Source organism: Lonchura striata, chromosome 17 (genome assembly GCF_050655825.1).
Source record: "Lonchura striata isolate lonStrDom1 chromosome 17, ASM5065582v1, whole genome shotgun sequence".
Taxonomy (NCBI): Eukaryota; Metazoa; Chordata; class Aves; order Passeriformes; family Estrildidae; genus Lonchura; species Lonchura striata.
In genome coordinates, this window is record NC_140719.1 from 3315560 (window position 1) to 3339264 (window position 23705).

The 23705-nt window shown below is 59.9% G+C and overlaps 3 protein-coding genes and 1 long non-coding RNA gene across 8 annotated transcripts in view; 2 read left to right on the forward strand and 2 right to left on the reverse strand.

The window, feature by feature from the left end:
- The window catches only part of LOC146765852 (uncharacterized), a 93129-nt gene extending 90942 nt beyond the window's left edge, over window positions 1-2187 (forward strand). For 3 of the 4 annotated variants that reach the window (XM_085593757.1, XM_085593759.1, XM_085593758.1), the window contains 4 exons: window positions 45-151; window positions 430-510; window positions 727-915; window positions 1227-2187. In XM_085593757.1, the coding sequence (XP_085449883.1) occupies window positions 45-151; window positions 430-510; window positions 727-915; window positions 1227-1376 (527 nt within the window). In that variant the 3' untranslated portion in view covers window positions 1377-2187. The remainder of the gene's footprint in view (window positions 1-44; window positions 152-429; window positions 511-726; window positions 916-1226) is intronic. The other variant, XM_085593760.1, reaches the window with a different exon arrangement.
- The window catches only part of LOC110480267 (uncharacterized), a 219012-nt gene that overhangs the window by 14880 nt on the left and 180427 nt on the right, over window positions 1-23705 (reverse strand). The gene's annotated exons all lie outside the window — the stretch shown is intronic.
- SLC31A2 (solute carrier family 31 member 2) lies at window positions 2715-9464 on the forward strand. The gene is made up of 4 exons (XM_085593808.1): window positions 2715-2914; window positions 6107-6173; window positions 7444-7612; window positions 8543-9464. The coding sequence occupies exons 1-4, from the start codon at window positions 2909-2911 to the stop codon at window positions 8709-8711; spliced, it is 411 nt and encodes a 136-aa protein (XP_085449934.1). The 5' UTR covers window positions 2715-2908; the 3' UTR covers window positions 8712-9464.
- Window positions 9421-23705, reverse strand: part of NIBAN2 (niban apoptosis regulator 2) — a 37310-nt gene continuing 23025 nt past the window's right edge. The window contains exons 4-15 of one of the 2 annotated variants that reach the window (XR_014958769.1): window positions 23213-23318; window positions 21527-21694; window positions 17362-17477; window positions 17177-17281; window positions 15827-15989; window positions 15292-15479; window positions 14975-15130; window positions 14189-14305; window positions 13673-13780; window positions 13453-13564; window positions 10847-12815; window positions 9421-10198 (exon numbers count right to left, since the gene is read on the reverse strand). Coding sequence is in view for 1 of the 2 variants with exons in the window: in XM_021548092.3 (XP_021403767.3) it covers window positions 11413-12815; window positions 13453-13564; window positions 13673-13780; window positions 14189-14305; window positions 14975-15130; window positions 15292-15479; window positions 15827-15989; window positions 17177-17281; window positions 17362-17477; window positions 21527-21694; window positions 23213-23318 (2742 nt within the window). In the remaining variant the exon portion in view is untranslated. Of the gene's footprint in view, window positions 10199-10846; window positions 12816-13452; window positions 13565-13672; window positions 13781-14188; window positions 14306-14974; window positions 15131-15291; window positions 15480-15826; window positions 15990-17176; window positions 17282-17361; window positions 17478-21526; window positions 21695-23212; window positions 23319-23705 lie in introns of those variants that run through there. The other variant, XM_021548092.3, reaches the window with a different exon arrangement.

The following is a 23705-nucleotide window of genomic DNA, read 5'->3' on the forward strand; positions in this document are numbered from 1 at the left end:
CTGTGCCAAACCTGGGTGCCAGGGCTCTCCTCTCCTCCCTCCAGGGCAATACTACATCGACCCCAACCAGGGCAGCCCCCAGGACGCGCTGAGGGCCTTCTGCAACTTCACAGCTGGGGGGGAGACCTGCATCGCTCCCGTCCACAACCAGGTACGGGGGGGCTTTCATGGGTTAGCTTCAGCCCCGAGGGACCCCTCAGGGTGGGTGGGGAAAAGGACTGGTGGGGTGGAGAGGGACAGGGTGCCCAGTCCCTTGCTGTGGTGCCCCCTGCCCTGGCAGGGAGCTGTCGGAGCACTCTGGAGTGAGGATCCTGGTCACAGCGTGTGCCAGGCTGCAGGGACACACGGGGGCTCTGTGCTGGCTCCTTGTCCTGTCAGTGCCACTATCCCCCACGGGGACAGCGTGACAATTGTCCCCGCTCCCCTCAGGTCCCCATCAAGGCTTGGCTGAGCACCTACAGCTCTGAGAACACCTTTGAGTGGTTCAGCACCCTGCCCGGGGGCTTCCTGGTGAGTGCCCGGCTGGAGCAGCAAGGGGACACAGAGCTGAGCTCGGGGGTCTCCAAGCGCCACCCCGCAGTGCTGGGCCAGCACTCGGGTCCCCTGCCTGTGCACAGAGGGATGTGGCACCTCCTTCTGCGAGGAGCAGCGGCTGGACCCTGCCGGGGTTTAGCCCTGGGGGGAGCGCAGCCCCTATCCCGGGTTTCCCTCCCGCTGTCCCTGCAGCTGGAATACGCCGGGGCCAGCCCGGTGCAGCTGCGCTTCCTGCGCCTGCACAGCCACCGCGCCACGCAGAAGGTCTCGTACTCCTGCGGAGCGGCCCCGGAGCGCGGCCGGCCCCAGCCCCGCAGGGAAATCCGCTTCCTGGCCGACTCCCGGGACCACAGCTATGCGGCCAGCCTGCAGGGCTGCCTGGTGAGCCCGGCCCTGCGCAGCCTGTGTGCCTGGAAAAGGCTCCCGACATTTGGAGAGCCCTTAGGAGAGTGTTTGACCCCCTGCAGCTGGATGAGCCTGCACACGGTGGGGTGGGATGGGGATGGAGAACATCTCCTCCCCGGGCCCAAGGAGTTACCGGTCTTGGGATGGGGTGGGGGACGTGGGGGAGGTCACCACCCTGGAAAAGCCAGGAAGGGCTGGGGATGGAGACTGGCTGCAACAAGGAGCAGCCAAGGCAGCTCCAGCTGAGGGGTTTGGTGCCACTCACCTGTCCCTGGTGGTCGTTTCAGCTGGACAACGAGTCCTCCATCACCGACACCATCTTCCAGTTCAGCACGGAGCAGCTGTGGCTGCTGCCCCTGCGGGACCTGGCTGTCTTCCACAACGGCGACGCCTCGCACCAGTTTGGTTTCACAGTCGGACCAGTTTGCTTCAGCTGAAAGTGGTGCCACCCACACCGAGCCAGCTGGTTCTGTCCCCACCCAAGAGCCATCCCAATGGGGACAAGTGGATGCTGGGGGTGGCACAGGGCTCCCACCTGCTCCACAGAGCTGCCGGTTCCGAGCTCCGTGTTTGGAGCTGTGTTATGTCCCGGACTCCACTTCCTTCTGGAGTAGAGGAGTATTGTTTACAAAAGTCATTTCTCTATAAATTATATATTATATATGTATATATTATATATGAGAAGGTGCTGATTTAATGAGTGCTTGGGGGAGGTTTGTGTAATTATAGTCACTGGGAACTGTCTGTAAGGAAAAAAAAAAAAAAAACGAGGAGCAAAACTAGTGCCAGCTTGGGAAAAGGGGAAGAAAAGGGCTTTTCTTTGCCAGGGTCAAGTGCACAAATATTTGGAGCACTGATTGACCAGGACTGGGCTGGGAAGTGGCCCTGGAGCCTGGGAGAGCCCAGTGTGGTGCTGCTCCTGCATCTCCCTCCCAGCCAGGCACCAAGTGCTGCCAAGGGGTTAAAATGTTAATCTCCCCCAAATTCTGCCTCTGTTTTGAGTCTCCACCTCACTGCAAGGGATTTGTGTAGTGTAGAGCCAGGCACTGTAGCACTGGGTGCCTTTGTGGGCATCTGCACCTGCTGGCACTTGGGGAAACTGAGGCAGGGCCAGCTGATCACACTAATGGGGATGGTTGGAATGTCCCAGCATGGAACCAACATCTGTGTGCTTCTAGTCACAGCTGGAAGGAAAGTTCTCCTTTGTCCTGCCTGTCTATAGAAAAAATAAAATCACAGAATCCTAAATGGTTTGGGTTGGAATAGAACATGAATCCCATCCAGTGCCACCCCTGCCATGGGCAGGGACACCTCCCACTGTCCCAGGCCGCTCCAAGATCCATCCAAACTGACCTTGGGCACTGCCAGGGATCCAGGGGCAGCCACAGCTGCTCTGGGCACCCTGTGCCAGGGCCTGCCCACCCTCCCAGGGAACAATTCCCAATTCCCAATCTCCCATCCATCCCTGCCCTCTGGCACTGGGAGCCATTCCCTGTGTCCTGTCCCTCCATCCCTTGTCCCCAGTCCCTCTCCAGCTCTCCTGGAGCCCCTTCAGGCCCTGGAAGGACTCTGAGCTCTCCCTGGAGCTTCTCCTCTCCAAGCTGAACACCCCCAAAACATCCTTCCGCGTTTTTGGGGTGCAAACCCCGGCTGCCAGCAGCAGAAAGCCCCCGGCGCGCTGCAGAGCGAAGGGAAAGCGAAAGCCGGGCGGCGGAGCCCGGGCGGGGCCGCGGGAGGAGGGCGCGGGCGAGGGCCCGCCCGCACTACGGGAGCCGGGCAGGGCCGGGCAGAGCCGGGACAGCGACAGCAGCGCCGGGACAGCGCCGGGACAGCGCCGGGACAGCGGGGGTGGCAGCGGGGGTGGCATCGGCCTGGCAGCGCCGCGACATCGGCGGGACATCGGCGGGACAGCGGCGGGACAGCGGCGCCGGGGGAGCCGCCGGGCCCCGCGCCCGCTGCCGCCGCCACCATGCAGGTGAGCCCCGGGACGGGACGGGCAGGGCGCCGGAGACCTCCCTGGAACCACGGAAACCCCCCTGGATCCCCGTGATTCCGCCCTGGAACAACGGGAATCCCCCCTGGAACCACGGAAACCCCCCTGGAACCACGGAAACCCCCCTGGAACCACGGAAACCCCCCTGGAAGCACGGAAACCCCCCTAGATCCCCGTGATTCCACCCTGGAACCCCAGAAATCCCCCCTGGGTCCCCGTGATTCCACCCTGGAACCCCAGAAATCCCCCCTGGAACCCCGTGATTCCACCCTGGAACAACGGGAATCCCCCCTGGAACCCCGTGATTCCGCCCTGGAACCACGGAAATCCCTCCTGGAACCCCGTGAATCCCCCCTTGAGCCCCAAAAATCCCCTCGGAACCCCGTCATTGCACCCTGCAACCCTGTGAATCCCCCTGGAACCCCGTGATTCCACCCTGGAACAACGGGAATCCCCCCTGGATCCCTGTGATTCCACCCTGGAACCCCAGAAATCCCCCCTGGAACCCCGTGATTCCGCCCTGGAACCACGGAAAGCCCTCCTGGAACTCTGTGAATCCCCTCCTGGAGCCCCAGAAATCCCCTCGGAACCCCGTCATTGCACCCTGGAACCTTGTGAATCCCCATGGAACCCTATGATTCCACCCTGGAACAACGGGAATACCCCCTGGATCCCCGTGGTTCCACCCTGGAACCCCAGAAATCCCCCCTGGATCCCCGTGATTCCACCCTGGAACCCTGTGAATCCCCCTGGAACCCCACAATTCCACCCCAGAACCCCGTGAATCCACCCTGGAACCCCACAATTCCACCCTGGAACCCCATAATTTCACCCTGGAACCCCGTGAATCCACCCTGGAATCCTGTGAATCCCCCTGGAACCCCGTAATTCCACTCTGGAACCCTGTGAATCCACCCTGGAACCCCAGAAATCCCCCCTGGAACCCTATGATTCCACCCCAGAACCCCTTAAATATCCCTGGAACCTTGTGATCATCCCCTGTGGCCACATGAATCCCTGTCTGGAACCCCATGAATTCCCCAGATCCCCTTAAATCCCCTCTGGAGCCCCAAGATTCCACTCTGGAACCCCTTAAATCTCCCTGGAACCCCATGAATCCTCCCATAACTCCTTAAATCTCCCTGTTTCCAGGCTCAGGCTGGACAGGGCTTGGAGCAGCCTGGGATGGTGGAAGGTGTCCCTGTCCATGGCAGGGATAAGATGAGCTTTAGGATCCCTTCCAACCCAAACCATTCCATGGTTCTATTTGATGTTTAGGGCTCCCAGCCCCCTTGGTTTGCTGGCAGCAGCCCCCTGAGGCAGCAAGGCCTGGAAGGTGACACCAGTCCCGAGGAGGACCCCAGTTTGGGGACACCCACGTGGCCAGGGTGTCCCCAGTGTGGGGCTGCAGCTGGGACCGTGCAGCTTTATCCCAAAGTGTGGGATCAGACATCCCAGTCGGACTGGAGCAGCAGGCTGGGATGCAGCGTGGCACTGCTCTGTGCAGGCACCACTGGTTTTGCTAGAACAACCCCAAAACTGCAGCAGATCCAGCCCCAAGTGCACTCTGATTTCCCAACAGCTTTTTTTCCCAGTGTGAATTCCTGCAGGGGAGGAGCTGGGCGCAGCCTCACCTGGGAGCCTCAATCCCTGCTGCGTGGGCAGGTGGGGGAGGACAGGATCCCCTCCCTCTCAACAACATCCCTCAGCCTGGGACATCTCCCTGCCAGCAGAGGCTCTTCCCTCTTGGAAGGAATGCAGGGGTTTTTAGGATTTTGCCCTCTTGACCTTCACCCACCAAGAAATCTCTCTGTGGCATCGCTGTTGGCCCAATGAACATTATTTTGGTGTCACACCCGTGCTGGGCACCCAAAAACATGTGGCTCCACTCTAGGCTGGGGCAGCAAAGGGATCTTCTGGATCTCTGGAACAGGCTGCCAGGGAAGGGGTGGAATCACCATCCCTGGAATTGTTCAAAGAACTCAGAGAGGTGGCACCTGGGGACAAGATTTAGTGGAGGCCTTGGCAGTGCTGGGATAATGTTTGGATTTCATGATCTTAGATGGCTTTTCCAAAGTTAATGACTCTGATTCTGCCCATCACTTCTGTCCCCCATCCCTGAAACTGTCACCTGCTCCTTCCACCACCTGTGGGTAAAGCCTGTGAAGGAGAAATAGCTCAATTTAAAGGCTAATTATCATTAATCTGTGGTCAAAGCAGGCTTAAAAGGGTGAGCCAATTACATGTGCTAATGTGCTGTGGGTAAGGAGGGCCGAGGGCTGTAATTGGAGCCAGGCTGTGGCCTGAACACCCACGGGGTATTGGATGGTATTTCTGGCTGAGGCTGGTCCTGCTCCTGTCAGTCAGCTCTGCTGGTGTTGGAAAAGGCAGGAAAGAGCAGCCAGACACGGATCCAAACATGGATCTGTGCAGCAGAGGAGCAGCTGTGACTCCACAGACACCTCCTAGGGAGATTCACCAAAGGGAGCACGAGAAGCCCAGCAAAACTCCACCTTTTGAGCAAGATGTGGCAGCTGGGTATGAGCTCTGCAGCTGATGTTACACAAGAGCAATTCCTGCTCCTCCTGTTTCAGCAGGGTGAAGGAGGAGGGGTGGTGCCTGTGCAGGTCCTGGCAGTGTTGGGATTGATGCTCCTCTGCCAGGGAGGCACCCCTGGACCTGGTCCCCATCGTTGGGTGGTCACACTTGTGGCTCTGGGTGCCTTGGTGCTTGAGTTTTTGGGTGTCCTGGCAGTGCAGGAGGTTTCTCTGCCCTGGGAGGCAGAGGGGAGCAGAGGCTCTGCCTACCAGCTTCCCCTCAGCCTCCACCTGTCCCCAGGGACCTCCCCTCCTCAGATCCACATGGATGGAGTCCTGGATTCATCTCTCTTTGTCACAGGGGTAAACTGGCTTTTTGTCAGAGCCCACACACAGGAGCTGCTGCTGGGGGGAATATTCTCCTGCTGGAGGTCACGGGGAGAGTTCAGCCCCGCAGCGTGACTGTGATTGTCTGTGCCAGTTCCTCTTCCTATTTCAGAATTGGGGAAAAACTTGTACCGTCTGGTGAATCCCCAGATGAGCATCCCAGGGTGGGGGTGCAGGGACCTGCTGGCAGTGTGAGCACCCATCACCCCGAGGGGCTCCTGCACTGCCCCTTCCCCGGCCTCTTTTCCAGATGACCTTCTACTTCTCGGACACAGTGGTGCTGCTCTTTGACTTCTGGAATGTCCACAGCCCCACAGGTAGGCTGCCAGCACTGGGACATCCATCATCCATCCATCTATCCATCCGTCATCCATCATCCATCATCCATCCATCCATTATCCATCATCCATCCATCATCCATCCATCCATCCATCTATCCATCATCCATCCATCCATCCATCCATCCATCCATCCATCCATCCATCCATTATCCATCTATCCATCCATTATCCATCATCCATCCATCCATCCATCATCCATCCATCCATTATCCATCATCCATCCATCCATCCATCCATCCATCCATCCATCCATCCATCCATCATCCATCCGTCATCCATCCATCCATCATCCATCCATCCATTATCCATCCATCCATCCATCCATCATCCATCCATCCATCCGTCATCCATCCATCCATCATCCATCCATCCATCCATCATCCATCCATCCATCCATCATCCATCCATCCATCATCCATCCATCATCCATCCATCCATCCATCATCCATCCATCCATCCATCATCCATCCATCATCCATCCATCCATCCATCCGTCATCCATCCATCCATCCATCCATCCATCTATCATCCATCCATCATCCATCCATCCATCCATCCATCATCCATCCCTGTCCCTGCTCACTGCAGAGCTCTGGTGGTTCCTGGAGCAGTTTTTGGCAGGACCTGCCGAGCTGTGCTGTGCCCTGGGCCTGCCCCAGGCCAGGGTTGATCCTCCCAAGCCAAGAGCAGCAGGCAGGGAGCTGTGTGAAGCGCCCCTCAGCCTGCCAATGCCCTAGATCACTCAAGAATGGCTCAGCTTTCCACTTCCACGCTTTTCTGTCTGTTTTTGATTATTCTCCCAACATCATAATTTAACTCCAGGTTTTTTGTGGAGTTGATACAAAGCTGCGTATTTGTTTTGCAGCCTCTCTCTAGGACGAGAGACACAGCTTTAAGCTGAGCCAGGAGAAGTTTAGGAAGGGGCTGCCCGGGGCGGTGGTGGAGTCACTGTCCTTGGAGGTGTTTAAGGAAGGACTGAGGGGGCACTCAGTGCCATGGTCTGGGTGACATGGTGCTGTTAGGTGAGGTCACAGGTTGGGCTTCATGATCTCAAACGGCTTTTCCAACCTAATTCTGTGAATTCAAAAGCTAAATACACCATTTCCTGACATTTAACAGCCCTGCTGCCCAACCCCAGTGCCGGGAGCCCTCCCTGTTCCCCCTGGATATTCCCAAACACCCCATGCCAGGGTGGCCCCGTCAGCCCCTCCCCGTGCGTGGGCAGTGTCGGGTGTCTCTCCTGCAGGGATGGTGCTCTCGGTGCTGCTGATCCTGCTGCTGGCCGTGCTCTACGAGGCCGTGAAGATGGGCAAGGCCGTGCTGCTGCGGCGGGCGCTGCTGGCCCTGCCCCGCAGCCTCAGCCAGGAGGCCCTGACCGAGCCCCGGGAGGGGGACAGCGACCCCGCGCAGGGCAGGTACCACGAGACCCCCCCTGCACCCTCCTGCCAGCTCCGGGATGGCTCTGTGGCCCTGTGAGCACACAGGGGAGCAGGGCAGGTACCATGAGACCCCCTGCACCCTCCTGCCGGCTCAGGGATGGCTCTGTGGCCCTGTGAGCACACAGGGGAGCAGGGCAGGTACCATGAGACCCCCTGCACCCTCCTGCCGGCTCAGGGATGGCTCTGTGGCCCTGTGAGCACACAGGGGAGCAGGGCAGGTACCATGAGACCCCCTGCACCCTCCTGCCAGCTCAGGGATGGCTCTGTGGCCCTGTGAGCACACAGGGAGCAGGGCAGGTACCACGGCACCCCTGCACCCTCCTGCCGGCTCCGGGATGGCTCTGTGGCCCTGTGAGCACACAGGGGAGCAGGGCAGGTACCATGAGACCCCCTGCATCCTCCTGCCAGCTCCGGGATGGCTCTGTGTCCCCGTGGCCAGCACACAGGGGATGTAAGGAGGAGTTGTAGGCTGCCAGGGAAGGGGAGTGTGTACAGCCTGAGGAGGTGGCTCCAGGGACAGCCCAGCCCCTCCAGATCCTCTGGGAGATGTCCAGGGTGGTGGCTAGAGGCTCACGTTCCCCACCAGGAGCTGTTGTGGGTGCAGGAGGGTGCTGCTGGTTTGGGGATGGGCACAAAGGACCAACTCAGTCCCCACAAGCCTGGCCCTAGCAGTTCCTTCCTTTGGAGCCAAGCCCTGGATTTTTCCTCTTGTATTTAATCCCAGATCATTCCTGAGGTTGCTCTTACTGCCAGCCTCATTGATTTTGGAGCAGGATTTCCCCCTGAGCTGCCGTCTGTAGCCCCCACCCCCTCCCTGCTGCCCAAACTCCCCTTCCAGGCTCCAGGTGGGAGGCGATTCCAGCTGCCCCAGCCCCTCGGTGATGGCATTTCCCATCTCTTCCCCAGGTGGTTTTGGTTCCACGTGGGCCAGACGCTGTTCCACGTGGTGCAGGTGGTGCTGGGCTATATGGTGATGCTAGCTGTCATGTCCTACAACGCCTGGATCTTCCTGGGGGCCATCGCGGGCTCCACCCTGGGCTACTTCATGGTGTACCCCCTGCTGGGCCGGGGCTAGAGCCCCCAGGGTGGTGGCACATGTGTCCCACCTCCTGCTCTTTGTCTGGAAAAGCTGCTGTCACTTCTGCTGGGTCTGCCTCTGTCCCCGAGCTCTGTGGGATGCAGAACCCCAAGGACTTGCTGGGGGCCCTCGGGGCTGGCCCCGCTCTGGGGACGGGGAGCCCACGGCCAGCACTCGCCACGCTGCCACTGGCCTCGGCTGGTGGCTGTCCCCGGCTCTCAGGGACCTTTGTCCGGGTGGTGACAGTGGGGAGGTGCTGGCATTTCCTCCCCTCCCTGCTTTTGGAGGAGGTTCATCCTGGCTGGAACGGGAATGATCCGGTGACTTGCTGGGGGAGGGGACATGCTGGGGACAAGGACCCCCGCCCTCCTGCCCAGAGCTGCTCTGTACCAAGCCCCTCTTCACACAGTGCCTTTGGGGACACCGGGGGGTCCTGCCACCCCCACCCCGCTCCTGCGCAGCGCTTCAGGGATGGGGCTGGAGCAGCCCCTGAGCCGCTGCTGTGGCTGTGCCAGGGGGGAAATGCTGCTCCAGGTGCCTCTTGCTGCTTCCTCAGGACACCCCTTTACTAAAAACCATCTCAGCTCCGCTCCTGGTTCATGTCACTGCTGGGTGGGCTCAGGATGTGACACCCCTGGGTCACAGTGGGACTGGGGAGCCCCAGCCCTGCCCAGGGAGGCGGTTCAGGAATAAGGAGAGTCTCCTCTGGCTTTAAATAAAGCTTTTCCATTTTATTAATTATTATAAGCATATCTTTAAACATTTGTATAACTTTCTTAATAAAATATCCTGGAAGAGACAGGTTTGAAGTTCACAGAGAAAGGCACTTTGAGGGGGGCCTCCCAAGGCACTTTGGGGGCCCCCCAAGTGGGTTAGGCTGGGCACCCCCCTTCTGAGGCAGGAACGGTGGCACAGGTGGGTGTCAGGGTGCTGGTCCCTGCTCCAGGTGGCACACCCAGGAGTCCTGCAGACCCCCAGCACCTCCAGGGCTTTCGGCATCACTGTGGGGGCTGCAGCACAGCAGTCTGGCCCCACGACACACAGGGGGGGGTCAGCAAACCCCTGCTCTTTGCTCAGCCATCACAGCAGATGCCAAAATCTGCAAAGCTGGAGAAACCATCCGTGGAAGGTGCTGAGATCTGGAGGGCAAGGGCTGGGATCTCTCACTGCACAGCAAGCTGAGCCTGGCATTATCCCAGTCCTGCCAGGCTCAGCTGGGACACGGCATGAGTGCCACCTTCCCCCAGAGACTGAACTCTGAACTTAAAATAGCTCCTAGAATAGCTCCTAGGGATGGGGATGGCTGGGGGTGGGCTCTGGGTACTGTGAGCCCAGCCTGGGTAGCTGGAATTCAGCCTGCATGCTGTGAGCTCAGTCTGGGTATCAGATTACCATGAGCTCAGTCTGGATGCTGTGAGCCCAGCCTGGGTGCTGTGAGCCCAGCCTGGATGATGTGAACCCAGTCTGGATGCTGTGAGCTCAGTCTGGATGCTGTGAGCCCAGTCTGGATGCTGTGAGCCCAGCCTGGGTGCTGTGAGCCCAGCCTGGGTGCTGTGAGCCCAGTCTGGATGCTGTGAGCCCAGTCTGGATGCTGTGAGCCCAGTCTGGATGCTGTGAGCCCAGCCTGGGTGCTGTGAACCCAGTCTGGATGCTGTGATCTCAGTCTGGATGCTGTGAGCCCAGCCTGGGTGCTGTGAGCCCAGTCTGGATGCTGTGAGCCCAGTCTGGATGCTGTGAGCCCAGCCTGGATGCTGTGAGCCCAGCCTGGATGCTGTGAGCCCAGTCTGGATGCTGTGAGCCCAGCCTGGGTGCTGTGAACCCAGTCTGGATGCTGTGATCTCAGTCTGGATGCTGTGAGCCCAGCCTGGGTGCTGTGAGCCCAGTCTGGATGCTGTGAGCCCAGTCTGGATGCTGTGAGCCCAGCCTGGATGCTGTGAGCCCAGTCTGGATGCTGTGATCTCAGTCTGGATGCTGTGAGCCCAGTCTGGATGCTGTGAGCCCAGTCTGGATGCTGTGATCTCAGTCTGGATGCTGTGATCTCAGTCTGGATGCTGTGAGCCCAGTCTGGGTATCAGGTTACCAGGAGCCCAGTCTGGATGGTGTGAGCCCAACCTGGGTGCTGTGAGCTCCACCTGGGTGCTGTGAGCCCAGTCTGGGCACCAGCAGCCCACACTTGTCCCAGCGCTCTCCCCCTCAGCAGTGGCTCAAACCCCCAGCTGTCCCTGTTGTGTCCCTGTTGTGCCATCATCCCCTGCAGCTCCTGCTCCCACTGGTGCTCCTGGAGCTGGCCGGGGTGGGTGGCAGTGGGCAGGCTCCAAGGAAATGCCCCAGACTGGGGCAGGGAAAACCCAGGGGACAGCCAGGAGTGTCCTGCACACCCACCCTCAGCAGGGCTAGTGCCAGCCCCCCCCAGCACCCCAGGCACTGATGTGGGGGGCAGATAAAGCTCTTCAGTAAAGCATCTCCTCAGCAGGAAAGAAAATAAGGCAGAAGAAGGACAGAGCAGAGCGCAGGGGATGCCCCATGCGGGGGCTGTGGCTGTGGGCAGCCCCCACGGCAGCGGGACCCCCGTTAGGCAGTAAGGTCTCGGTGTCCCCGTCCCCTCCCTCTCCCGCAGTGCTGCTCTCCATCCCAGGGGTCCTCTCCCCCTCCCCCAGCCCCAGCCTCACCAGGGCCAGTCCTTGGTGGGGAGCTGGGGCTAGAACTCAGTCTGCACCCCCTCACCGCTCTCTGTGGTGCCCCGGGGCTGTGGGGGGCCACGCTCCCCATGCTGGCCTGTCTCCTTGTCACTGTGCTGGTGACACGCTGCCGATGGGCACTGGGCTCCGGGTGGTGCTGCCGTGACGTGGGGCACGCTGGCCTCTGCTGGGACATCGGCTCGGGGGCTGGGTGGTGCTGCTGTGACGTGGGGCACGCTGGACACTGATGATGGGTCAGCTCTGGGCACGGGGGAAGCTGGCACCGATGATCTTGGTGTGACGTGTGGCACCTCAGCCCCTGATGGGACATCAGCTCCAGACATGGGGGAAGCTGGCACTGATGATCTTGGTGTGACGTGTGGCACCTCAGCCCCTGATGGGGCATCAGCTCTGGGCACAGGTGATGCTGGTCCAGGACGTTGTCTTCCAGTCCCTGATGGGACCTCAGCTCCAGGGACAGGTGACGATGCTGGTGTGGCACGCTGCCCCCCTGATGACACCTCAGCTCCAGGCACAGGCGGTGCTGGTGCAGCCCGGCGTGTCCCAGCTCCTGACAGGACCTCGGCCCCAGGGACAGGTGATGATGCTGGTGTGACAGGTTCTCTCCCAGTCCCTGGTGGGATCTCGGCTCCAGGGACAGGGGACGATGCTGGTGTGACACGTTCTCTCCCAGTCCCTGGTGGGATCTCGGCTCCAGGGACAGGGGACGATGCTGGTGTGACACGTTCTCTCCCAGTCCCTGGTGGGATCTCGGCTCCAGGGACAGGTGATGATGCTGGTGTGACACGTTCTCTCCCAGTCCCTGGTGGGATCTCGGCTCCAGGGACAGGGGACGATGCTGGTGTGACATGTTCTCTCCCAGTCCCTGGTGGGATCTCGGCTCCAGGTGCTGGTGATGTCACCATGGCACAGTGCACCCCGTCTCCATCACGGGCTGGACCTTGCTGTGTGGCATTCCCTGGGGCAGCCCCTGCCAGCAGCACGCCCTCCTCGCTGGCACCGCTGCCGTCGGTGCCGTTCATCAGCCGCTCCTCAGCCCTGGTGCCATCCCCGAGGTTCTCCTGTGCCAACGCCTCCCGGATCTCCTTCACCGCATCCGGGGGGCTCGGGGGCACCCCGGGATGTGCCTGCCCTGGCTCCTGTGGCTCGGGGGAGCCGGGCTGCAGCAGCGCCTCGGCCCCGTAGGGCAGGGCCCCCTCGTCGTCCTGGATGACCGACACCACCTGCTTGGCCCTGCGGCGCCGCTCGGCCGCCGGCTCGGCCTCGGGCTGCCCGCTGTACTCCTCGCTCCAGTCGATGGGCAGGCCCTCTCCCAGCAGGTGCAGGTTGGGATCGCTGTTGTGCATCACCATGCTGTCCCTGTACAGGTTGTGCTTCCGCTGCACGGCCGCCTCCTTCACAGCTGGGGACAGGGAGGGACAGGTCACGGCACCGCCGGGCTGGGGCAGCTCGCCCAGCCCTCCCCGTGGGTGATGGGAGAGGTGGCTGGAGCTGGGCACGGGGTCAGCATCCCACCCACTGCTCAGCCCTGCCAGGGGGCAAGCCAGGCGGGAAAGCTGCTTCTGGGGCAGCCCCAGCACCCTGCATGGGGTCACCCCTCCTTAGAGAGTCCCCAGCACCCTGCACAGGGTCACCCCTCCTTAGACACCCTGCACAGGGTCACCCCTCCTTAGAGAGTCCCCAACACCCTGCACAGGGTCACCCCTCCTTAGAGAGTCCCCAACACCCTGCACAGGGTCACCCCTCCTTAGAGAGTCCCAGCACCCTATATGGCTTCACCCCTTCTTACGAAGACCCCAACACCCTGCACAGGGTCACCCCTCCTTACAGAGTCCCCAGCACCCTGCACGGGGTCACCCCTCCTTAGAGAGTCCCCAGCACCCTATATGGGGTCACCCCTTCTTACAGAGTCCCCAACACCATATATGGGGTCACTCCACCTTGTACAGCCCCAAGCTGATCCCCTGAATGGGATCACCCCTCCTCAGAGACCCCCTAGCACCCTGCAGAGGTCACCCCCTCCTCACACAGGGCCCTACCTTGCATGATGTCTTTCATCACCGACTGCAGCACCACCTCCTCGTAGGTGTTCTCCACCAGGATGAAGCTGGCAAAGTCCTCGAAGATCAGCTCCTGAAACTTGGCTAATTCCTGCCAGGGGAGAGGCGGCTCAGCCCGGCAGGTTGGGGGGAGTGGATGCTCCAGCCCCTCCACAGGTGTGGACAGTCCTTCCCTGCACCCCAAACCTTCCCCTCTTACCCCCTTGCAGGTGGGTGCCAGCTTTTTCAGCAGGAAGGGGATGGTGATCTGCAGCAGGGCCTCCCTGAAGAACTTCTTCCTCACGGTGCTGCTGTCATAGTCAAATTTCTGCAGGGTGGGAGGGTGCCCCAGGTCACCCAGGGCTGTGGGCTGGCTGCCCCTGCCCACGGGCACAAACCCCTGAGTTTTGTCCCCCAACCCATTCACACAGACCCCTCTGGCCTTACATCCCTCTCTCCAGCTGCTGCCCAGTGTTTCTGAGCCTGGGTAGGAACCAGCTCTTCCACTGCTGGCTGCAGGACGGTTTGGGGGCCAGTCTGAACCCTGGGGGGCTTTTACAGATGTGGTCAGATGGGACCTGGCTGCTGCAGGTGATTTCCCACTTGCCTGCCCCCAGCAATATCCACAAAACCCCCAAAAGACTTTTGTTGAAATGGATTGCATCACTGCTAGCCTCTTCCCTGGCCACGGAACAAGGCCACCAAAGGCCAGCAAAGGCCTGACCCCCTGCCTCACCTTGAGCACCCTCTCGAGGATGCGCTGGATGGACTTGCAGAGGTCGTCCTTGCCCTGCAGCTTGCCCAGCTCCTGGTGCAGCAGGGTCTCGAAGGTGTACACGGCATCGTCCATTTGCTGCCACCAGAGACACGTGGTCAGTGTGGGGGGCACCCAAAGGGTGGGCAGGGGGCTCTTGGGGCACTGCCACACCGAAATGAGCCTTAGCACAGAGCCCCACACTGATTTAGGGTGCAAGGGACCCTAAATTCATCCAGTGTCACCCCTGCCATGGGCAAGGACATCTTCCACTATCCCAGTTTGTTCCAAGCCCCGTCCAGCCTGGCCTTGGGCACTGCCAGGGATCCAAGGGCAGCCACAGCTACTCCGGGTACCCTGTGCCAGGGAAGAAATCCTCCCCAGTATCCAACAGGCAAAGAGCCTTCACTGTGCACAAATCCCTGACCTCCCAGCATGGCATCCACAGCCCTCGCCCCGAGGATCAAGGTGTTGGGAGAGAAGGTTGCTCAGAGCTGGTGTTGCACCCCTCATCCTCCTATACCCCACGCCAGGTTAGGCTGGGGCAGACCCCAGAATTGGCTTACTGGCCTTGCTGGTGCCCGTGGGCTCGGTGGCAAAGGGGCAGCTGTACCAGGATGGCCAAGCCCACCATGGGCTCCAGACCAAAGGGGCTGCATCATCCACCCTTCAAGACAGCACAGACACCCCAGCCTGGACCAGCCTGGGCTCCCCAGACCTCTGTTCCCAGCCCAGGGGGACAGGGGAGGACCCTGGTCCCCATCCCACCTGTCTCATGTGGATCTGGGCCCTCTGCTTGAAGACAGATGTGCTGGAGACATCGAATCGCTGCTGAAGACCCTCTAGTTTCAGCTGGTCCATCTTCTCATAGCACGACTGCATCTTCACGGGGTGGAAGGCCAGGTGGGACAGCTTCTCCATGTACTGGGGACAAAGCCAAGCTCAGCCTCTCAGGACAGGGACATTCCACCCCACATGGGTGGAATCTTCTCAGCCTGGGGTCTCCCAGTGCTGTCCACACTAGGGATGGAAGCAGGACTGGCCCTGTCAGCCCTATGGTGGCAAGGAGCACCACCAGGTCTCACCTCCACCAGCTTCTCCAGGCCGCCCTCGTTGACAACGTTCATGTTCATGTCGGTGACCTCCTTGAAGAACACCTCCCGTGCCTCGGCGAAGCCCTGGCTCGTGGGGGTCATCAGGGCCTCCAGGATGGAGGAGATGTAGGGCTGGACGTGGTTACGGACACAGACCTCTGCCTTGGGCAGGACGAAGGCTGGGAAGGAGCAGGGTAAGGATGGTGAGGCTCCTCTGTCCTCCCAGCCCTTCACATCACATCCTAAACCCACCCCAGGGAGGAGGAGCTGCCCCTGCTCCCAAACCCCTCCGGGAGTCTCCCCCTTCCACAACAACACAAGGAACTCCTGCAGAGTGCCCCTGGTCTGTCCTGAACCCACTCCTGCCCTGCTGCCACGCCAGGGGGGTGTCTGCCCACCTTGTCCCTGACCCCCTGGGACAATGCCAGTGAGGACAGGCACCCATGGGCTGTGCTGCACCCCAGGAACAGCCCCCAGGGGCTGTGGGCACACCCCCACATCCCAGAGCACCCCTGCAGGGCCGCACCTCGGATCTTGCTGGCCAGGTGCTCCTTGGAGGTGATGATCTGGTCCATGTCTGTGCGGATGGTGCTCTCCAGCTGCGGCCGCTCCTGCTCACACCTGGCCACGGCTGCGTCGTACTGCGCCTTGGCCAGCTCATAGACCATCCTATAGACAGCATCCGACACCTGGGGGCACAGTGGGGTGGTCAGAGCCCCCCACGCCTCCAGCTGCACCCCCAACCATCGCCTGCAGCTCCAGCTGGCTGCAGGACCTGCTGAGCCATCCCCAGAGCCCTGACAGGACCCTTCCCCACAGCCTGCCAGGGGCTTCCACACCAGGGACCCCCCAGCTGGGTGAGATGGAGCTCCTGCAGTGCAGAAACTGCTTCCAAGTGGTGCTGGAGGGGCAGAGAGGTGAGTGCTGCCTCCATCAGGCATCCTGCCCCAAGTAGGGCTGGGGATGCAGCAGGTCCGGGAATGCTGCAGGTCTGGGAATGCAGCAGGTCTGAGGATGCTGCATGTCCAGGAACAGTGCAGGTCTGGGAATTCTGCAGGTCTGGAAATGCTGCAGGTCTGGGGATGCTGCAAGTCTGGGAATGTTTCATATCCAGGAATGCTGCAGGTCTGGGGATGCTGCAAGTCTGGGAATGTTTCATGTCCAGGAATGCAGCAGGTCTGGGAATGCTGCAGGTCTGAGGATGCAGCAGGTCTGGGGATACTGGTGGTCCAGGGACAGTGGTGGTCCAAGCAGGAGAGCCCCAGCCCACCCTGAAATCAGTTCCCTGCCCTGTTCCCCCTCCCTGGGGTCCCAGAGCCAACCTCCTGAGCAGGATGGAGCCGCTGGCTGAGGCTTCACGCTCACTTTGCAGCCAAAGGCTGGATTTTGGGACTGGCAGGATGCAGAGCCCTCCCCCTCCTCCCTCCCCGGGCTTCCCAGCCACCGCAGCTCCTGGAAAAGCAGTTTGTGTGTTTTCAGGCCGCTCAAGTGGCCCATTAGGAGCCTGGTGGTAATTATCGGGGTTTAAGGTTTTAACAGGCAGTTCTGAAGAGCCCTCAGTCTTTCGCAAGGGTTTGGGCTGGATTTAGCCCTCGCTGTCCTAAAAATGGCTCGCTAAATTTAGCCGGGACAAGCTTGGCTCCGGGGCTGGGCTTCTTCCTGTTTGTGGGGCTGGGCAGGGCTGGGCAGGGACACAGAAGGAGCTTGAAAAATCCACTCTGGAGAAAGGACGGATTCTTGGGAAGGGGCCGGGAGAAGGGGGCAGCGAAGGCGGTGGGCACCGAGCCCAGCGGGGAAGGGAGGCTCCCCAGGCCGGCTCTGCGGGCAGGGGGAGGGCAGGCGGTGGGGACCCCCCCGGGCAGCCCCAGCCCCACACCTGGATCCAGGTCCGCTGGCGCTCCGGGGCTTTTCCCTTCAGCCGGGGGCCGATGGTGCTCCTCAGCTCGGGGAGCAGCTCCTCCATCACCAGGTTGCTGAGGACCTGCGGAGGCAGGAGGTTTTTGGGGAGCCCGCTCAGCCGCACCCAGCCCCGGCAGCCCGGTTTGGGGGTGCGGGTCCCACCTGGGTCTCGTTGCCGCAGAGCATGTCCCAGGTGCCGTACTGCTCCTTGGACTGCCGGTACATGCGGATGGCGTCCGTGAAGGCTGGAGCCTCCACTCTGGACTCCTCGGAGATCCCTGCCGAGGGGACACGAGTGAGCAGCCTGGAGCTGGCAATGAGGGCAGCCCTGCACCCCCAGAGCACCTTTGGGTGCTTCCCGTGCGAGCCCCCAGGGCTGTCAGCAGGACTGGGGGATCCTGTCCCAAGGCACTGGCCCTGACAGGGTGGGGGCAGCAGGGATTGGGGGGCTCCCGATACATCCAGAGTGATCCCCTCCAGAGCCACCCTGAGGGCAGGGAGGCTGGGCAGGATGGGGGCTCATTGACCCCCAAAAGGTGCATGGGGACCTGGGGGCTCATGATCCCAAAAGGTGCATGGGGACCTCGGGGCTCAGTGACCCCCAAAGGCACAGCACGAGCAGAGGCTCAGCAGGATGGGGGGTTCAGTGACCCCAAAGTGGTGCATGGGGACCTGGGGGCTCAGTGACCCCAAATGGTGCATGGGGACCTGGGGGCTCAATGACCCCCAAAGGCACCCAGGAGCAGGAACTTGGCAGGATGAGGGCTCAGTGACCCCCAAAGTGGTGCATGGGCACCTGGGGCTCAGTGACCCCAAATGGTGCACGGGCACCTGGGGGCTCAGTGACTCTAAATGGTGCACAGGGACTTGGGGGCTTAGTGACCCCCAAAAAGTGCATGGGGACCTGGGGGCACAGTGACCCCAAATGGTGCATGGGGACAATGGGGGCTCAGTGACCCCCAAAGGCACAGCAGGGGCTCAGCAGGATGGGGGTTCAGTGACCCCCAACAGCACTCAGCACCCAGTGAGCCCCCAGCAGTGGGGATGGGCCAGCTGGGGGGGGCTGGAGGCAGAGGGGCCCTGTGGGGAGCAGCTTGGAAGGAAGAGGAAAGTGGCCAAGAGGCTTCAGGAGTGAGTCAGGGCCAGGCTGTCCCCACCTGAGTCACTGCAGCACGAGGGCTCAGGTGTCACCCCCACCCTGCCACTGCACCCACCAGGAGGGGCAGGGCTGGGAGCGAGAAGATGGGGACAGCAGGCAGGCAGGGCAGCCTGGGAGCTGTCCCACACGTCCCATGCGTGTCCCTGCCTTGTCCCAGCCTGTCCCTGCCGACAGGGAAACACCCCTGGGAGAGAACCCTCCACCCCAGCTCCCCTCCCCATGGCCACAGGAGGGGATCAGGATGGGATGTGAGCCAGGGTGACCCTGCTGGGAGGCTCCAGGGGATCATCCCTGCAGTGCTGACACGTCCCACAGCACCTGGCAGGGCTGGGGACATGGCCAGGTGCCCAAGAGGGACAGCCTGGGGCACTGAGCAGATCTCTCCCAGTGCACACAGACTTTTCTAAGGTGATTACAATTAACTCCAAGCCTAAGCAGCTTTTGCTAAGGGGCAGCTTAATAATCATGGGGGGAAACCACTTAGAAAGTAAAATCTGCTCTTTTCTCTGTCTTTGGTGGGAGCCAGAGCTGGGCTGAGCTTCCAGGGGCTGGAGCTGCTCCATCCACAGCTCCTGGGAGCTCAGATCCCCTCCCAGGTGGGACAATTCTCATCTTCTGTCCCTGCCAGGCCTGGGGCAGGATTTGCCTCCCAAGAGCCTTCCCAAGGTCACTCCCTCCAGGCTGAGCCTGGGGACATCCTTGAGTCTGTCCCCAGCCCTGTGCCCTTCCAGGCTGGGTTGGTGCCAGAAACTCCCGTGCCACTTCCCAGGGCAAATCTAATGAGTTGCCTTCATTAATGAGTGGTTTAGGGCCTGGAGGGGCAGGACACAGGGAATGGCTCCCAGTGCCAGAGGGCAGGGATGGATGGGAGATTGGGAATTGGGAATTGTTCCCTGGGAGGGTGGACAGGCCCTGGCACAGGTGCCCAGAGCAGCTGTGGCTGCCCCTGGATCCCTGGCAGTGCCCAAGGCCAGGCTGGACAGGGCTGGAGCAGCCTGGGACAGAGGAAGGTGTCCCTGCCATGGCAGGGGTGGCATTGGATGGGATTTAAGATCCCTTTTAACTCAAACCATCCTACAACAAGGGGCAGGAACCCTCAGGGAGGGCACTGCCCAGCCCCAGGTGACATCAGATTGGACAAGGGACAGTTTTGGAGCAGCCACAGGCTGCAGGGACACCAATCTGACTCACAGTGTGAGGAACAGAGCTGCACATCCCCAGCCCTTACAGAGGAGCTGCTGTTGCACAAACACAGTCTGAGACAGGGAGCTGAAAATTCCCACACTGATCACAACCAGCGGCAGAAACAGAGCCTCTAATTTAGGGAGGAAAAAAAAACCCCAACAACCTAAAGTGCTTTCCAACAACAAAAGAGCCTTCATGGAATATGAAACAGGATCCTGGAGCTCCCAGGGGCAGAGAGGGGCAGGAAGAACAATGTCACAGACAAATCCGGGCTGGAGGAATGCACCGAGCCCTCCTTGGCCACTGCCCGCTTGGGAAGGCTTCTCCATCACATGCTGAGGAGAAGGAGAGGGAGGAGAGGATTTTCTGGCATTTTCAGCCATTTTCATGGCTGGCAGAGGGGGTGGTGGAGAGGCTCACACCTCCCCTGTGTTCCACAGCAGCGCCCAGCAGGTGGGAGGGGAATCAGAGATGAAAATTGCGGGTTTGTTAGCAGGAGATCAATTCCTCTTTTATCCAGAGCTGGGGTTGCTCACAGCTGCTGGCCCAGCCAGCACAGGGGGTGCTGAGATCATCCAGCAATGCTCCTCAGGGGGATGGGGGGTCACAGCACCCAGCCCCACACAGAGGAGGGGGCACATTCAGCCCAAGGAGCTCCGAGACCCCCAGCACAAAATAAAAATTAAAAGAGCAGTTTTTCAGGAGATTTAATGCAACGTGGGGGGATGGAAACCCTTGGTGAAACCCAAGCTCCAGATCTCACCCTGTTACAGCAGCCCTGGCAAAACTGAGGCAAAATTGAGGCTACCCAGAGTTCCCAGGAATGAAAGAAGCATTTAGAAATTGAGCAGCATCTAAAATGCCCACTAAAACACCTGATTCTAAGCAGGTTTCAGCTCTGGCACTGCCTTCCTCAGGAAATTTCTCACCATCCCAAGCACAGCCAGGACTTGAAGCTCAGCCCAGGAGTGCCCAGGCCACAGCCAAGCAGGAAAATCGTGTTTTCCTGCCAGAGTATCACTGATGTGGGAGGCAGGTCCTGCCTCCACCCAGCTGCATGGCCCTGCACCCCTGCCACAGCCCTGCACCCCTGCCACAGCCCTGCACCCCGCCACAGCCCTGCACCCCTGCCACAGCCCTGCACCCCGCCACAGCCCTGCACCCCTGCCACAGCCCTGCAGCCCCTGCCACAGCCCTGCACCCCGCCACAGCCCTGCACCCCGCCACAGCCCTGCAGCCCCTGCCACAGCCCTGCACCCCGCCACAGCCCTGCACCCCTGCCACAGCCCTGCACCCACACTTCCAGTAGCCCTCAGGGGGAGGTTTGGGGTTTGGTGACTTTAATTAACAAATATTTTCTCCCTCAGGGTGGGAAATAAGACATCAGGGCAGCTCTGGAGCCAGGCTCTGTGCTGACCCCTGGAAACACTTCCTCCTGGGCAGAGGATGGAGCTGGGCACAGGGGTGCTCCAGGGAGCTGGGGGTGGTGCTGGCATTGATGAGATGTTCAGACATGGAATCCCACACTGGTTTAGGTTGGAGGGGACCTTAAAATCATCCTGTTCCACCCCCTGCTGTGGGCAGGGGTATGTCCCACTATCCCAGGGTGCTTCCAGCCTGGCCTTGAGCACTGCCAGGGATCCAGGGGCAGCCCCAGCTGTGCCAGGGTCTGCCCACCCTCCCAGGGAACAATTCCTAATTCCCAGTATCCCATCCATCCCTGCCCTCTGGCAGTGGAAGCCATTCCCTGTGTCCTGTCCCTCCATCCCTTGTCCAAAATCCCTCTCCAGCTCTCCTGGAGCCCCTCTAGGCACTGGAAGGATCTCCCCAGACCCTTCCCTTCTCCAAAGTTCCTCAACAACTCACACCCCTCTCCTCCTCCTGAGCTCCAGCCCATCCCCTGTGCCCACAGAGGCCAGCCTGGCTGTGCAGGGTGGCTCTGTGGGGCAGGAGGTCACCGCTGTGTCCCCGGGTGTCACTCACCGTTGTTGCAGTGCCGCACACAGTCCTGGAACACCGCCCGCCACTTCTCCTGCTCCTTGCCCGTCATCACACAGAAATAATAGTGCCGGGCATAGGGGTGCCACAGGATCAGCGGGAAATCCGTGGGGCACTTCAGGATGGGGGAGTGCCCAGATTTGGGGGTCACACCTGCGGGAAAGCGAGCGTGGTTGGAGGGGGAGATGCAGGGTTGGGGGTATCCAGCAGGGACACACAGAGCCTTCATCTCCCTCCCAGGGCCTTTCCTGGGAGTTGTTCCAGAAAACAATGCAAAAAGAGCCTCATTTTCCCCAAAAGGAGATGAGAATGAAAATGGAAAGGTAAAATTAAAAGTAATTAAAAATCATGTGGTTCTCATGGAGACATAGACAAGTTTTCCTTGCCATTTCCTTTCTTATTTCCCCCTTCCCCTCCCTTCCCTTCCCTTCCCTTCCCTTCCCTTCCCTTCCCTTCCCTTCCCTTCCCTTCCCTTCCCTTCCCTTCCCTTCCCTTCCCTTCCCTTCCCTTCCCTTCCCTTCCCTTCCCTTCCCTTCCCTTCCCTTCCCTTCCCTTCCCTTCCCTTCCCTTCCCTTCCCTTCCCTTCCCTTCCCTTCCCTTTTTTCCATTTTTCCATTCCTTTTTCTTTTCCTTTCCTTCCACCACCATTTCCCAAAGGTGCCCAGCAACAATACATCCCCAAAAAAAAAACCCATTCCTGAAGGTTTTCAAGGCTGCTACACCCAAACCCCACTTTTTCCAGAAGGCCCTCAGGGATTCTACACCCCAAAATGTTCCCTTCCAGCATCCCTGGGAGGCTGCACCTTACAACAACCCCTTCCCAAAGATCCCCAGGAATGCCACACCCAAATCTACCCTTCCAGAAGCTCTTCAAGGATGCTACATCCCAACCCCAGCCTTTCCAAAAGGTCCTCAGGGTTACTACACCCCAAAATCATCCTCAGGGATGCTACACCCTAAGACCACCCCTTTCTGAGGGTCTTCAAGGATACAATGCCCCACACCCACCTTTTTTCGAGAAGGTCCTAAGGAATTCTACACCCCAAAATTACCATTTTCTGAAGGTTCCTAGGAATCCTACATCCCAAAATCATCCTTTTTTTAATGTCCCCAGGAATCCTACACCCCAAACTCACCCTTTCCAGATGGTTCTCAGGGATGCTACATCCCAAACCTACTCCTTCTAGAAGATCTTTAAGGATGCTACACCCCAAACCTTTTCCAGAAGATCCTCAGGAATTCTACACCCCAAACCACCCTTTCCAGTAGGTTCCCACAGATATAACACCCCAAACCTGCCCCTTCTAGAATGTCTTTAAGGATGCCACATCCCAAACCTTTTCCAAAAGGTCCTCAGGAAAGTTACACCCCAAACTCACCTTTTCCAGAAGGTTCTCAGGGATGCTACACCCCAAACCCACCCTTTCCAGTAGCTTCTCAGGGATGCTACACCCCAAACCTGCCCCTTCCAGAAGGTCTTTAAAGATGGCACACCTCAAACCTTTTCTAGAAGGTCCTCAGGGACGCTACAATCCAAACTCTCCCTCTTCTGAAGGTTCCCAAGGATACAACACCCCACAATCACCCTTTTCTAGAAGGCCCTCAGGGATCACACACCCCAAACTCACCCAAAGGTCCCCAAGGGCTGCCCAGCGGCACGAAGGCTCTCACCTGGCAGGCTGTTGTTGACCAGCTCCAGGTACTGCTCCACAGAGGTGAGGACCTTGTAGCCAGCGCTGTTGACCAACACTCGGGGCGGCAGCTCCCGCTCATAGGCCTGAGCAGGAGAAATGGTCATGGATGGGCTGTCCCCTGGGGAATGACCCCTCTGGAGATGGGTGTGTTATGAACAAAACAGCCTTGCTGGAACACTTGGCTCGAACTAAGTACTGACACTGAAATGTTAATTAGCTAATTGCTCCTGGGAATCACCTATACCCCCACCCACACTGCCATTCTAGGACTGGGATGCAAAATAGGGAGACCAATGGAATCATGGGAGGGGGTTTTGGGGTGAAAACAGCCCTAAATGGAAGGCTGGGCACAGTGGAGGGGGCTGGATGGGTGCGCTGGTTGGGGAAAAGGGAACCACATCCCTGGTCTGTGTCTGACCTGTCACCAGAGCCTGCAGGGGACCAGACTGGACTGGGCTGTGGGAAGCAGG